The sequence below is a fragment of the Tiliqua scincoides genome, chromosome 6 (assembly GCF_035046505.1).
Source record: "Tiliqua scincoides isolate rTilSci1 chromosome 6, rTilSci1.hap2, whole genome shotgun sequence".
NCBI classification, from domain to species: domain Eukaryota; kingdom Metazoa; phylum Chordata; class Lepidosauria; order Squamata; family Scincidae; genus Tiliqua; species Tiliqua scincoides.
The window spans coordinates 21611719-21626834 of record NC_089826.1 but is presented as its reverse complement, the minus strand read 5'-3'; the positions used below and the strand labels follow the sequence as shown (position 1 = coordinate 21626834).

General features: G+C 49.3%; 1 protein-coding gene across 1 annotated transcript in view; it reads left to right on the top strand.

The window, feature by feature from the left end:
* Window positions 1–3067: 3067 nt before the first annotated feature.
* Window positions 3068–15116, top strand: part of CXXC4 (CXXC finger protein 4) — a 75662-nt gene continuing 63613 nt past the window's right edge. The window contains exon 1 of the mRNA XM_066632622.1: window positions 3068–4180. Within this exon, the coding sequence (XP_066488719.1) occupies window positions 3068–4180 (1113 nt within the window). The remainder of the gene's footprint in view (window positions 4181–15116) is intronic.

The window sequence follows — 15116 nt, the reverse complement described above, 5'->3', positions numbered from 1 at the left end:
TTTGTTTACAAGTAGCAAAGTTGTAATTGAGGAGCCGCCAAAGAACACAGCCGGATCTTTCTTTCTTTGCCCTCCTTCTTCTTTGTGTGAAGGGGTGATGTGCAACTAATTAAAGGCGGGCGGGCGGGTTGGCGCCTGCAGATCCGAGCCCCCCCACGCAGAGACGGGTAAGTGACTGTTTTTGGCTCTTTCCCCCTTTCGCGTCTCTTTCTTTCCTTCCCCCTCCTCTTCCTCCTTCTCTCTCTCTTTTTTCCGCCTCTTGGACCGCTGGGGTTGTTAAAGTAGATGAATGCGAGGCTCGGGCAATAAAAGGCGCTGCTGTATTAATTTATTAATTAATCTGCACCAGCCCCTCCTCCTGAATGTTCAATATGACCTTTGATCTCTCTTGTCTCCGACAGAGCAGACACGCAATATTGAACATGTACAGTCACATCGGCTTAAGGAGCAAAGCAAATCGTGCACTCCTAGCTGCTTTTAATGATCTTTTTTTTTTTTTTTTTTTTTAAAATCAGCTCTAGTTTTAATTAAAAAAATATAAATTAATCAATAGCCACGTCTTAGACTCTGTTTTCGCACTCCAGAGATGCATCGATTAAACAATAATGACCTGGTTGGTGGGCACCATAATTTTCTCGGTTCTGGTAGCAGTAAACCTTGCAAGGGGATCAGGAGGGGGGAGGGGGAGGAAGAGACTGGAATGGTAGGAAAGAACGCTTTTGTGCAGAAAAGCCACTTTAATGCTTCGAAAATGGGGCATGAATGCATGTTCTACTTACAGCCCCTATTGACTTATTTTTTTTTAAAGGAACCAGTCATTAGCACTACCTTTTCCCATGTGAGTGGATTTACTTACATAGAATTTGGAAAAAAAACTACTTGTTTTGAGTAGTTGCTATTAATGGGCATGAAGTTATAGTTCCATTTTTTTAAGTATGTTGTTTGCTTCATAAAATCTCTATCAGATTAAAGCTATTTTATTTTATTTTTAAAGATTAGGGAGAAGACTTTTTCATTGCCACCAGATCCCTACAGGGAGCAATGGCTTCAAATGTTTCCTGATGTGAAAATGCAGAGGTGCTCTTGCCTGATTAGGGTCTTTCCATGATTGAAGGGCGCATGTTGGCTCTTACTACAGTAAAGGCGGAGGTTCCTTTTTCTAGATTTGCTTTCCCATCATCTGGATTAGTTTAACCCAAACCCAGGTGATTTTTCTTCTTCTTTGTAAGTCCCATCAGTTAGATGAGGAAGGGGTTCTGTTTTTGTTTTGTTTTGCAGCTGGAATGTTGAGCTAGAAATGGTTCATTAGTCTAATTATGACTGTAATTAGTATAATTGATAACTCTTTTTCAGCTGTAGGTTGCTGTGAAACTGTACCTGGGCCATCTTGGGTATCTCTGGGGGATGGAATATTCTTTTTACATGTAAAAACAGCTTGAAAACAAACAAAAATTATTTTGGTGAACCGTTTGGATGGGAAAACGTGTTCTGGGTGACAGAAATGACTTTTTTTTGTGTCTGTGTCCAGTCAGGTTTATGTTTTGTTTTTACTTCCTAATGGTTGGCAGTGTACCCCTCTCTGTGATGCCCCCCACCTCTGACACAGTTTCAAGAAAGGCTTGTGGGGAAGAAAAACAACCACAATCCATATAGCCTCTGAACCCAAAGTAGACCATTCCATCTATTCTAGTAATGACTCAGTTGAGCAGGTGACTGTGTATTCCCTGCAAATCCTTCTCTAAAACCCAATATTTTTTTTTTCACCCAGGAAATGGGATGTTTGTATGTTTGTGGATATCAACATACAGATACCTAGATTATAATTTTTATGTGCAGCCTTCTTGGTTTGGAAATGAAAAAGCCTGTTCTGAGTATCAGGATACTCTGTCCTCAACTGCAGGGTCTTAGATCGAACCCTTGCTGGAATCCACACACCCCCCCTCATCCAGTCACCTTTTCTCATTTATTTAATTGGGGGGGGGGTACCACCTTGGATACCCATTCACCAGAGGGACTTGGCCTTGGGACCGTGTAACAGAGCCAGCTGTGCTGGGATTCCAACTAATGACCCTGAGACCACGAAGGACACCACAGAGGCAGCTGGTGATCCTCGACACAACTCCAGCAGCCAGGATATTCCTACTCAGATTGAAGCCACGCTACTCTGGGAGTAAGGTCCATTGTCTAAAATGGGACTTACTTCTGAGTAGACAAGCATAGGCTTGGGCTCTGAGGCAGGTAGGCTTTGAGTGGCATCGTGCCCGTCTACTTTTTGACGCCTCGTCAGACTTTCCCCCCCCCCGCAGCACTCCATTGCTAATTTCCTGCTCGCTGCCCCCCTCCCGCGTGCTTTCAGCCTCCCAGCGCCGGCTGGCCCTGGCAACCCGGTTCACACATTTCCTCCCGTCCCGACGCCCTCCGGTTCGAGGCTGCGAGCCTTTCCCACCCCTCATTTGCATGTGTTTAGCACTCCGATTGCCCCTTTTCCCTCGGCGTTTGTCAGCCCTCCGCTCCCCTCCCTCGCGATTCCCAGCGATTACAGCGTTTACGCGCGGGGAGGGGGTGAGAGGGAGGTGGCCGCGGGGGAGGGGAGGGGGAGGGGCGGTCGGATCGTGTCTTTATTGATTGTTATGCAAAGGAGCTGGCAGGAGCGAGGCGCGCCTCCTCCGCGAGTGTGGATGTCGCGGGGCCGTGTGTGTGCGAGAGGGATGCACGCGCGCGCCTGCCCTCCTGTGTGTACACCTTTTCCGAAACGACTCTCTTTATTGCAGTGCTGCCGGTCCCCGGGGAGGAGAGGATGCCCGCGGAGACGCCGCTGCCCTGAGACTGCGCCCCGCCGCCGGAGATGCGCCCCCGAGAGGATTAAGGGGCGTCGCCAGCCCCCCCGCCCCCGCAGCGCCCGGCGCCCGCCCCCGCCCGCCCCACGGCCCCGGTGGCCCTCCTCCCCGCCCCGCCCCTCCCTCCCCTGGCCCTCCCCGGCCCCGGCCCCCCCCTCCTGCCCTCCGCGCCCCCCTTCCCCCCCGCCCTGCTGCCCCAGGCCCCCCCGCCCCCCCACCCGCTGGGCGGCATGAACAGCAACGTGTGCGTGGAGGCCGGGCCGGGCCCCGAGGCGCCGGGGCTGCCCAAGGAGAACCACCTGCCCGAGGGCGCGCTGGGCGGCCTGGCGGATTACAACTCGGAGATGGAGAGGTACCGCTCCTTCGCCACCTTCTACAAGGCGGGCGGCGGCGCCTTCCCGCAGGCGGCCAAGATCGCGCGCATCACCACCCCCATCTTCCCCAGCGCCGCCGCCGCCGCCGCCGCCCGCATCGGCATGGCGCCCTGGAACTGCGACTCGGCCACGGCCGCCGCCGCCACCGCCATGCTGTGGGGCAGCGGCGCGGGGGGCGGCGGCGCGGGCGTGGGCGGCCCCAACCCGGCGGCCGCGGCCGGCGGCGTGGCCCGGAAAGCCTCCTCGGCGGCCGCCGCGTCCTCGGCCAGCGCGGCGCCCACCCCGTCCCTGCACGCCAGCAGGAGCGCCGGCGGGGGCGCGGCCGGGGCCGGGGCGGCGGCGGCGGGGCTGCACCACCGCGCCGAGCCCCAGCAGCGCCTGGCCAAGGCCGGCTGCGCGCCCGCCGAGCAGCCCCCGCTGCAGATGCCCAACGGCAACTTCCTGCCCGGCCTGGCGCCCGAGCACTGCCGGCCGCTGGCCGCGGACTGCGTGAACAAGCTCAAGTGCGGCGCGGCCGAGGCCGAGCTCATGAACCTGCCCGAGCGCGTGGGCGCCTTCCCCGCCCTGCCGGCGCTGGGCGGCCTCTCGCTGCCGCCGGGGGTCATCGTGATGACGGCGCTGCACTCGCCCGCCGCCGCCTCGGCCGCCGTCACGGACAGCGCCTTCCAGATCGCCAACCTGGCGGACTGCCCGCAGGGCCACTCCGCCGCCTCCTCCGCCGCCTCCTCCTCCTCGCTGGGCGCCGCCGCCGCCGGAGCGGGCGCGGGCGGGGGGAGCGGCGCCGGGGGTGGCGGCGGGAGCGGCGCCCCCGCCAAGAAGAAGCGGAAGCGCTGCGGGGTCTGCGTGCCCTGCAAGAGGCTCATCAACTGCGGCGTCTGCAGCAGCTGCAGGAACCGCAAAACGGGACACCAGATCTGCAAGTTCAGGAAGTGCGAGGAGCTCAAGAAGAAGCCCGGCGCCGCGCTCGAGGTCAGAGGCGACGATTTCTTTCTCCCCAGCCTCCCGCCGTCCCTCGTGAGCCCCCTGCCCCCGCCGCTGCAGTGCTTCCTCTCTAGCTTCAAGATGCAGCACCCCTTCTCCGAGGCCTCCTTCCGCCTCTGAGGGCCGGCCGGCCGGCCGCGGCCGGGGGAGCGGCGGGGCGCGGGCGGGCGGGCGGCCTTTGCGGGCTGCTCTGGCCGGGCCCGCGACGGGGCGCGCGCGAGCACTGCGGGTGGACGCTGCCCGCTCCCTGCCCGCGGGGGCTCCGCTCTCGCCCTCCGAGGGAGCCCGGAGAGTCTGCAGTGCTTGCATGTGCTCGAAGCGGAGGCGTGTCCGTGGCCAGATAAATCGCGGCGTCCTGAGAACCCCCCTGAACGCGATGCCCGGAGTTCGCTTGCCGGGCAGGCCGGGGCAGGAAGCTCCTCCCGGCAGAACTCCCGACTCCCTAATTGGCATCGCTTCAGAACACATGCCGAGCCAGCGCATAGGCTGACTGGGTGGTAATTCGATGCAAGGTAATCAGTCAGTCGAGTGGTGGTGGTGGCGATGGGCCTGGTGAATCAGACCCCATTTGGCAGCGCATCCTGACCAAATAGCCCTTCGTGGTACGCTTTACAATCGGGTAAAAACGCTTCTATTCCTGATGCTGTGCGATTGAAGTGTATATACATTTATTTTTTAAATCTGTCCACAGAATTGACAATGTATCACAAAGCTTGTAAAGGCAGGTTTTCAAGTTTCATAGAGAGGATGTTGTGGAAACTTCAGTTCATGTATTTAGTCTAGCAGACAGCAAAAAAGAAGAAAAAAAAACTATGTTAAATGACTAATAGCATTATTTTTAGATGGAGGAAAACAAGAGGAAAGACTTGTAATCATATTTCAACCCCTGTCATTATTAAAATTATAGTGTTGCTGGTTAGATGAACGTATCAGATGAGACTCTGAGTGGTGGGGAATCACTTATTTGGTGCAGGAAATACTTTTACTTGCTGGGAGATATAAAGTGACCAAAATTAGCATCACAGTGGAAATTAACAACTGTGTCCAACAGGAGTTTTATCTTATAAATATACATTTTATTGGTATTGTTACCACCAATGACATGAAGGTTTTCTTTTTTTTCTTTTTTTAAAGAACACTTGGATGTTTTTATTTTTCTTTCATCCTTGCAAGATTGAACTATCCTTTTGGAAAGTTTAATAACTCACTATATTTCCCATAGCTGCTTATTGTGCATAACTGGTAACCTAATATCACATCACTGCAACAACCTCAATGGATTATATTTCAGATGGTAGAAAGTTGTATATAGATTTGCCTGTTGTTTTGGTTGCAAATGCACTCCTGTTTATTTCATAGAACATTTCAAAGAATGTATATTGTGATTTTTACAATAAACAGTAAATGCTGGATTTAAACACTGAACCATAACTAAGAAGGATTATTATTTTTTTCCTGCTCCTGGTGGCTTTAAGTGTAGTATTTTGTGCAATGTTGTGATATTCAGACACAAAGTGGCCCCAATCTAGCTACAGTTAGCCACGGCTAAAGCTGCCATCCTATATACACTTTCCTGGGAGTATACAGCTGAATAGTTTGGGACATATTTCTGAGTAGACATGCATAGGATTGCATTGAAAGGTAAGGTTGCAATCCTATTCGCATATACTTGAGAATAGGTATAATTGAAACACCAGGACTTCTCAGTAGATATGGATAGGTTGGGCTGCATGTTCCTTTCAAACCAAGGTAAAAAATTAGTAATGACAGGCAACCCAGGACTTCAGCGGCACAAAAAATGGCTGCCGCTGGATCCTACAAACGTTGCGGGCAGTGCTGGTGGCTCCTCAGGAGAAGGGGACTTTTGTCCCCTTCCCCCAGGTAAGCCAAGTAGCCCTGCAATGTGGCTACTCAATCCTACATCGACCCAAGGGTAGAATTTTGAGCCTCGTTGTTGGGCTGCTGGCCCGACACGGAGGCTCAGGATCTGATAAAGCTTGCCCCCTGCCGGCATGTCTCCTCCCTGCCCTCTCCCCGCCTCCCCCGCCCCAGAATGACACCTCCCCCCCACCTACCTCCACTGCCCGGTGGTCCGTGCATCCGCCAAGCAATGGAGCTCCAGTGCTCTACTGGTGCTAGCCCAGTGCCAGCCAGTGCTGGCTAGCACCAGCTGAGCACCAAAACTAGGACTGGCGCATGTTTGCGACAGTGCGTGCCTGCAGTGAGCCAGCGCACGCTGTATAGGATTGGGTCCTAAGGGGCTTGCTCCCATGTAAGTGTGGATAGAATTGCAGCCTTAGGGCCTAGTCCTGTCCGATTTTCCAGTGCAGGTGCAGCAGTGCCAATGGGGTGTGCACTGCATCCTGTGGTGGGGAGGCAGTCACAGGTGTCTCCTCATGATATGGGAACATTTGTTCCCTTACCTCGGGGCCGCATTGCGGCTGCACTGGTTCTGGAAAGTTGGAGAGAATCGGGCCCTAAGGTTGCAATCCTATCTACACTTACATGAGAGCAAGCCCCATTGACTATAATGGACATTACTTCTCAGTAGACAGGCATAGGATTGGACTCTAAGGGCAAGGGCAAAATCCTGTCTTGTGCTGGAAAAGGCAAGCCAGGAGGCTTATGCTGTAAACAGCGTGAGATAGGACTCCACAGTGGCTCAGCCAAAGGTAAGGGGAAACTCTTCCCCTTATCCCCGGGTAAGCCACTGCAGCCCTTATGGGTCTCCTTGGACTTGCGCCACCTCCGGCTTGAAGCCACTCCACGCTACTTGGGAAGGGTGGGGGTGGGATCAGGCATAACAGCCTGATTCCAGCCCCACCTCTGCTCCCTGCCATGTGCTCCCTCCCGCCTTCTCCCTGCCCAGCCCAGAGCCTTGCATTGGCTGAGCTCTGCTAACGCTAGGCTTGCCCCGCAAGCCGCTGCGGAGGCTGCATACAGCCTCTGTGTGCCAGCGCACGTCTGTTTGCTGGCACAGCTTGCTCTAGAGGAGGTGCAAACGTGCAAACTACAGCTCAGAGTTAGCATTGCACTGTAAGTCCTGTTTTTTCAGTGAACCTGCTGTGTTTAATAGGGCTTGCTTCCAAATCCTCGTGCATAGGATTGCAGCCTTAGTGAATGTATACATGTTATCTTGGCACGTATGTACTTGCAAACCAACATTTGCTGAGATACCGAAAATGTTGAGGTGAGAAAAGGGCGCTTAAGCTCTTTTCACATCCATGGATTTTTGTCTGCAAAAGCCCTCTACTAAGCGAGCTCAAGCCACCTGCAGGTATTAGTGGGAGATTTGGCAGCTGGGTGGGGAAGGGTTAAGCACTTCCTCCCCTTGTGCCTTCCACTCCCCCATGAGCATTAACTGGAAGCAGGAGGTTGTGTCCCCATGTTTCCCTTATAATGTCTGGTTCTATTCTCAGTCACAGCTAACTTTAGCTGAATTTGGGAAGGGCCCTAGTTCAGTGGTACAGCACATGCTATGCATGCAGAAGATCCTTGGGTTCAATCTCTAGATAAGGCTGGAGAAAAGCTCTTTGAAACTCCAGAAAGTAGCTGCCAATCAGTGTAGGCGATACAGAGCGACAGGGACCTATCATCTTGTGTGAGTAGAAGGCAGCTGCATACGCCCATATGAATTGGAATCAAGGTTCATCTCCATAAGGTTTGCAGTCTTTTGTGAAGTGTTTTCTTTTTAAACTTTTTGTTCAACATATATAGCTGATTTCCTTTAGACTTTGGGACCGATCCTATCCAACTTTCCAGCACTGAAGCAGCCGTAATAACAGGGCTTGTGCTGCGTCCTGTAGTGGGGGCTCACGGCCCAATCCTGAGGCCGGCAGCACCCAGGGCTCCAGCGGTGCCAAAATGGCAGGCATAGGATCCTGTGGGTGCTGTGGCTACCACCGGGGTCTGCTTGTGGGTAGGGAGCATTTCCTCCCTTTCTCCAGGCAGACAGTCGCTGGCAGCAGTGGGCCTCCTTGACTCTGCATCCGTGTTTTAACCATGTCGGGCAGCCCAGCTCACAGGGGAATTCAGAATGTGGTGGCAGATGCTGCTGCTATCTCCACCCCCTTGTGGGCCTGATCCTCCCCTCCCCCCATGCAGTTCTGCCCTCCCCACGCTTCCCCCTCCCCCCCGCTTCCCCCCCTCCAAAAAGCCCCGCTTCCGCCCAATGATCTTGCTTACTCCTGGCAGCAGTGCGGCATCCTTTTTGTGGCTCTGAAGCTCAGTGCCAACTGGCGCTGGCCCATCGCCAGTGCTCACCCTTGCGGTCTGCTGCACCTGGCAAGGAGTGAGCACTGGCACTGGGCCAGTGCTGTCTTCAGAATTGGGCTGCCTTTCACAGAAGCCTCCTCATGGTAAGAGAGTGTTTGTTCCTTTACCTCAGAGCTGAGTTGCAACTTCATTGGCCCTGGAAAATCAGATAGGGTCGGGCCCTTACTTCCTAAGTACAGTATGCTTAAAAATGTAGCTGTAAAGTTTGCTTGTAAATTAGTGTTTGGGAATGAACGTGGATCTTGCTGGATGATCAGTCTGTCTGATCAGTGAGGTCGTTGTGGGATAAAAAAAGCTAATTTATGAAGAGTTGATAAGTGTCTCTAGGAAACGTTTGGTGACGTTTTTCTCGGCTTGCCAAAGAAGTTCTGTATCTTTAAAAATTATCCAAGCATGTCATATGAGAAAACTGCATATCAGAGTTGCTTTACACTGTGGCTACTATAGTGCATAATTTTATTAGTATGTTCAGAACAACCTTCCTGCACTTTTCAGTAGGTTGTCCTTCTCTCTGACACACACCTTGTGCTGCTGTAGCAGGGTTAGAAGGAAACAGATTCCCCTTTCTAATTCTAGAGCTATGCATAGTACATTTCTCCACAGGTTGTAGCCAGTCACAACATATATTATGGCATGTAGCGTAATATCCTTACAGACACGTTTCTTTCCAGTTAGAAGGAAGAAAAGATTGAACACTTTCTATTTGAGTAAGGTTCCCCCTTTTTATTTTTTCATTTTCCCCCTTTCCTTTTCATTTTAATTGAATAATAAAGAGTGACAGCATGACTGCCTAAAGCACATGTGCAGCAACATGGATCTGGTTGTAAGGCAACCAGCTGGAAGCATGTCAGAGAGTGACAGGGCCTACATGACTGAACTGAATCCTTCGCAGTGGTTGCAGGTGGGTGAGAACAGTCTCCCCGCTGAACTGGCTTCTCGGGCTTAGATTGGCTTGTTGTTGGCATCCTTCAGTCTCGGAAGACTATGGTATCATGCTCTGAATAGTGGTTCTGGAACAGAGTGTCCTCTCCAGTGCAAAGCCTGGGTAAAGTAGATATGGAGGACAGACTCCCACGCAGCAGATCCCCCCTCTACACATCACTGAAATGGTCCAATGGAGAGGCAGAAGCCAATTCGGTTGGTTCCAGCGGCGTCGCAGGAGTTGCCAGAACGTGACTGTGTTCAGCCATGAACTGCCTCAGGGACTCTGGCTCCGGATTTTGCCTCCTGAAGCCTTTTCCATAACTGGATGTAGCCACAAGGCAGTGGAGGATTGGGATCAGAGTTTTCCTTCTCTCAGATGAGCTGCCTTCCCAGGTTAAGGAGTCCCATCTACCAGGTGGCTGTTTAGTCACCTCTTAGGACAAGTACAGCCAAACTGAGGGCCTATTCTTATCCCCCAGCCCCCAGGGGCACAAGATTGGCTTGTGGTCTCTGTCAATCAACTAATGGCCTATCGGTGATTCATTGCAGTCTTGTTGGGCTCCAGATTGAAGAGATGCAGCAGACAGGGCTTTTCAGTTCTGGTGTGTGCTGTGATAAGCTGTGAATGGTGCTTGCTAGTTAAGCAAGAAATATATCTTGACATTGCCTGGAAATCATGGCAGTGCCAGAAATGGGAACTACAGACACTGTATGCCCCGTTCCCAGGCAATGAAAATAAATGTAAGGGTAACACAGCAGCTCTAGTCCAGAAGCTCTGGCGTGCAAGCAGGGACTCTGGTGTACAAATGGAGCTACATGGAACCAAGGCTTGCCTATTTTCTTGAATAAGCAGTGGATGTTTTGCTCATATAATCCTTTTTGCATGGGTGGCATATTTGCCAGCTCTGAGGCAAATAAAGTTACCTTTGGCTTTTATGGAGCCTTGCTAAGCTAGACATTTCAGCACTAAGTTTTAAATGTTTGCCCTGGTAGGTTTTTCCTGGGAACAATGACAACATAATGTTATAGTTTGTGCTATTTCACTATAATGCTATCTTTAGATATGACTGTGAAAATACAGCATGTGTTGTTACTATGCTCAAATATTTTTTTAATTTGAAAATAAGACCACCAAAGTTACTAGACCTCAATATTTTTTTGCAAGCTTTCCTGTTCATCCATACCTATGCAAGTCATTTATGGCTTGTCAATAGCTTTAAAGGAAAAAAGAAACAGTTCTCTTCCAATTTTAAAAATGCACATAATTGGTCTTAGAGGCAGTTCTCATGAACCACAAGCAAATAGGAAAGTGCTGACTATGAAACATGCTATGTTGTTCCTGACCTCTATACTTTTCAATGAACTGTTGCCATCCTAACATTAAAAAAGGGGGGGTTCATTTTTCATATACAAATCCCATCTAAAGAGTACTTTAGTGATTGAGTGATTTTTTAAAAATGTAACATAATAATATGAAAATTCAGTGCATGCAATTAGTAGTATTAAATACGTAAAATAACATTGATATCCTGTAGAGCGCTGTGCATTCACACCCATCTACACTGTTCATTTAGATTTATGGTATGTTTAAAAAGGCATAATCATTATTTATCCAGAGAGACTAGTTATTTGCTTCCCATTAGTGTACATTAATATAATTCCTACTGTAAATTATAGACTAAGGGGCTTAGCTAACCTTGCCTTCCTGTTACACTGAAAAATCAAAATGTCTGATTCTGGTTGATTTTGCTTGCCATTATTTGATATTTTGTCATTGATGTCAGTGGTATTGCATCTAAATTTACAGGAATTTGACTTCAAAACCAGATCCTGAGGAGATGGATGGTCCAGGGCGCAATGCTAACCCCTTATGCCAGTGCTTTCCAGCACTGACATAAGGGCAATACAGCTTTGAGGTAAGGAAACAAACATTCCCTTACTTTGAGGAGGCCTCCGTGAGTGACACCCAACTGCAGGAGGCAGCACATGACCCATTGGCACCGCTATGCCAATGCTGGAAAGCACTGACATAAGGGGTTAGAATTGCGCACCCAGTGAACTGGATTTGGGTCAGAATATTTCAAAATGGAGGGCCCAGATAATTTCAAAACTAAGCTTCAGTGCCAACGCTGGGAGCCATAAGGCACGTTTATGACACCTGGAGAGTAGGGAGCACTGGTGCTGGGTCTGCACCAATCAGGTGCCAGGCCCAGCACCAGCAGGGGGAGGTCACACTGTTGCTGGGGTTGAGACTGCCAGGCCCCTGGGAGGGCAGAACGAGTGCAGGGTGGGGGAGGATCCAGGGCAGGAGTGGAGTCGGACCGGCAGAGCCCTGTTCCACCGGATACTAAACTCCATGTCAGGCTGAAGAACCCAACGTGGAGCTCCTCCAGTCTGCTCCAACAAAATAGCCTACACAGACTGGAAGAGACCCATTGTGGTCCCTGGGCCCTTATTCGGGGGAAGGGGATGGAAGTCCCCATCCCCTGAGGAGATTCCCGGTAGCTTCCCGGCACCTGCTGGATGCAGCGGTAGCCTTTTTGGTGCCATTTCTCCAGTGGGTGCCGGGAAGCATAGGATTGGGCTGCCCATCTTGAACAAAGTGCTTGATATGTTTATCATGCTAAGCATCCATGTCATCATTATTTTTTCGCCTACACGGAACCTAACTGTAGTTATTCAATTTTTCACAGTGCAATTCTATTTCCTTAGAAGTTAATTTCATTGAGTTCAATGGAATCTCCTGCCTAAAAAATGTGCACACAATTTCAGCATTAGCATAATGAAAACCCACATGAAGTATTAGGGCTACAGTCCTTTGCATAGTTACTTAGGAGTAAACTTCCTCAAATAGAGGGAACCCCCTTGAATGAACTGGTATGAGATTGTGATAAACGATTATATCAGCGCTTAATTCTCATATCAGAAATATGTTCTGTTAAAAGCAATGGAACTTCCAAGCCAGGATATGAACATCCTTAGGAATTTGTGATTGGAATATATTTTAAGAATTGGATTAAAAAGCACTTAAAAATTTTATTTTTTAAGCCAGCAGGGTCTTGACAGAGAATTGACTGAGAACCAGGTTTTGGTCTACCATCTAAAACAGAAGTAGCAGACTCTGACTCTTAAAATATAGCAGCATATAGTATGGCCACTAGGGAGAAAGAGGCCCTTTGACCAGCAGTGCCACTTTTGCTCTTTGTTTTTCTGGTAAAAGGGAATGTTGTGTATGTAACACCACTGAGCTCTGTGGATGGAATCGGTTAAGAAGAGCCTCAAAGGAGATATTTTCCCCTTTTGTCTTTCTAGCTGTCAGTTGCATTCTGTGATGGCAATCAGCTGCGTAGGGAGATTATGGGAGACTAAAATGGAACAGTCGGCTAACATGATTAGAGTAACTACCTGGAAAGTCAGCCGAAAAGGTAGTCTGCTTGACTGTGCTGTAGGGAGTAAAATATTCCACAGATAGGCCCAAATTTGTTTGGCGTTCTGCCCTGAATTGCACCAGCTATTAATCCTGAATAGCCATCAAGACATTGGCTGGTAGTTTTAACCCCACAATTAGGCTCTTGTTCCATCTTTTGCAGCCCATTCCTTTTGATGGAAATTGCATTATGAGGTTTTGTGTTTGTATTATTTCTGTGATTTAACCAGTTGGAAAGTAGTCTGGGTAGACATAGAATACCCAGGAATCAAAAATATCTCCTGTTGTAAAGTTTAGGGCTCCATCCTACTCTGCGCTGGAACACACAAGCTAGGAGTCTTGCACTGGATCCAGCGCAGAATAGGGGCCAAAAGCGGCTCAGCCAGAGGCAAGGGGAAACTCTTCCCTTTACTTTTCCCTTACCTCTGGGAAAGGCGCCCTTTCCCCTATGGGTCTCCTCAGACTTGCACTACCTCTTGAGGTGGCACAAGTCCGAGGAGAGCAGAGCAGATTGAAGCCGCTCCATTCTCACTGAGAACAGGGGTTGGGATCCGGCATAACTGCTGGTTCCCATCCCCATCCCCCACCCCCTCCCCACCTAATTCAGAGCCTTATGTCGGCCCAGTGCCTCCGTCGGCACAGAGGCTTGTTGCAGTCTCTGCAGGCCGGCACACCTCTGCGCTGGCCCTTGTGTTGGCCCAAGTCAAGGGCTAGCTTGCACCTTCTTCTTTCTTTCTTTCTTTCTTTCTTTCTTTCTTTCTTTCTTTCTTTCTTTCTTTCTTTCTTTCTTTCTTTCTTTCTTTCTTTCTTTCTTTCTTTCTTTCTTTCTTTCTTTCTTTCTTTCTTTCTTTCTTTCTTTCTTTCTTTCTTTCTTTCTTTCTTTCTTTCTTTCTTTCTTTCTTTCTTTCTTTCTTTCTTTCTTTCTTTCTTTCTTTCTTTCTTTCTTTCTTTCTTTCTTTCTTTCTTTCTTTCTATGTCAGCCAGAGCAACAGACTGAAAACCGACTTGATTTCCTGTTGGCCATTTTTACCTTTTAAGTTGAGCTCAGTAGTAACAAATTTCACTCTGAACAGGTCTGTTTTGTGTTGTGCATGTGTTTTGAGGCATATGTTTAATTTTTTTTACTCCTCATCAGTATGCACTATATGTTATAATAATGTGTGAATCCTGAATTAATAAGCAGAATGTCGCCATTTGAGATCTCACTAAAGCTGTGTGCATATTCCTATTTTGCATATTTTCTGAAATAATGAAGTAAGACCTATGGCAATTAATGTGATTTCCTCCTCACGACTTTAATGGGAACTAGATTCATTCTAAACTTTGACTGCCACACAGCTTCATTTGATTCATTATTTTAATTTTTTTTTAATGGAACCAGTGGATTTTCATCTGTGAGCCTGTAAACTTTGGAGGGTGGGGAGAGAAGAGATTTGAAATATTGCTGGTGGAGTCGCTGTGCACCTGGCAATGTCAGACCAATGGATTAAGCCACAGGATTAGATCTATAGTCTCTTTGCTGATCAGCTGTTCTTATGGCCCCTTGATCTTTAAAATCCTTAGAGGACCTGATATCCTCTTAAAGTGAGCTGAAATATAATCTCCTTCATTCAGTTTTCTGTTATTCTCACTAATTCCTAGCACTACATTTTCAAACAAACAAAAATACCTTATATTGAATATATGATTCAAATGCATATGCTGTTTTAAATTGGTGTGTATAAACAGTTGCATAAGAAGGCGAAGAACGCAACCATATGAGAAAGTTATCCCAAATAATCTTCATTGAAATTAAAATTAATTCTATAAAAGCACAGTTTTGTTCTTTTGCACAGTAGCCGTTCACGTATTTCCTAGGGGTTTGGTCCATAAAATGCTAGATTCTCACCCCCCGTCATATTTTAAAGAAAGAACTGTACAAACCCTAATTAAATCCAACATGTCGCATTTTCTTCGGTAAGAAACAAATCATAGGCAGCCAATCCTGAGCATCCCGGCGCCCAGGGCTACAGCGGTGCAGAAAATGGTTGAGGCTGCATCCTGTGGGCTTAGGAGGCAGCATTGGAGGCTCCTTGGGAGAAGGGGACTTTTGTCCCTTTCCCCAAGGTAAGGTGAGCAGCCCCACAATGGGGTTATTGATTTTACAGCAACCCAAGGGTCGCTGTAGAATTAAGAGTCTTCGTGTTGGGCAGGTGGCCTGACATGGAGACTCAGGATCCGGTGGAGTGAAGCTCCACGAGTCCCACCTCCCTCTCACCTTGCTCCCTCCCCCCAGAACACCTCCTCCCTGTCCTCTCC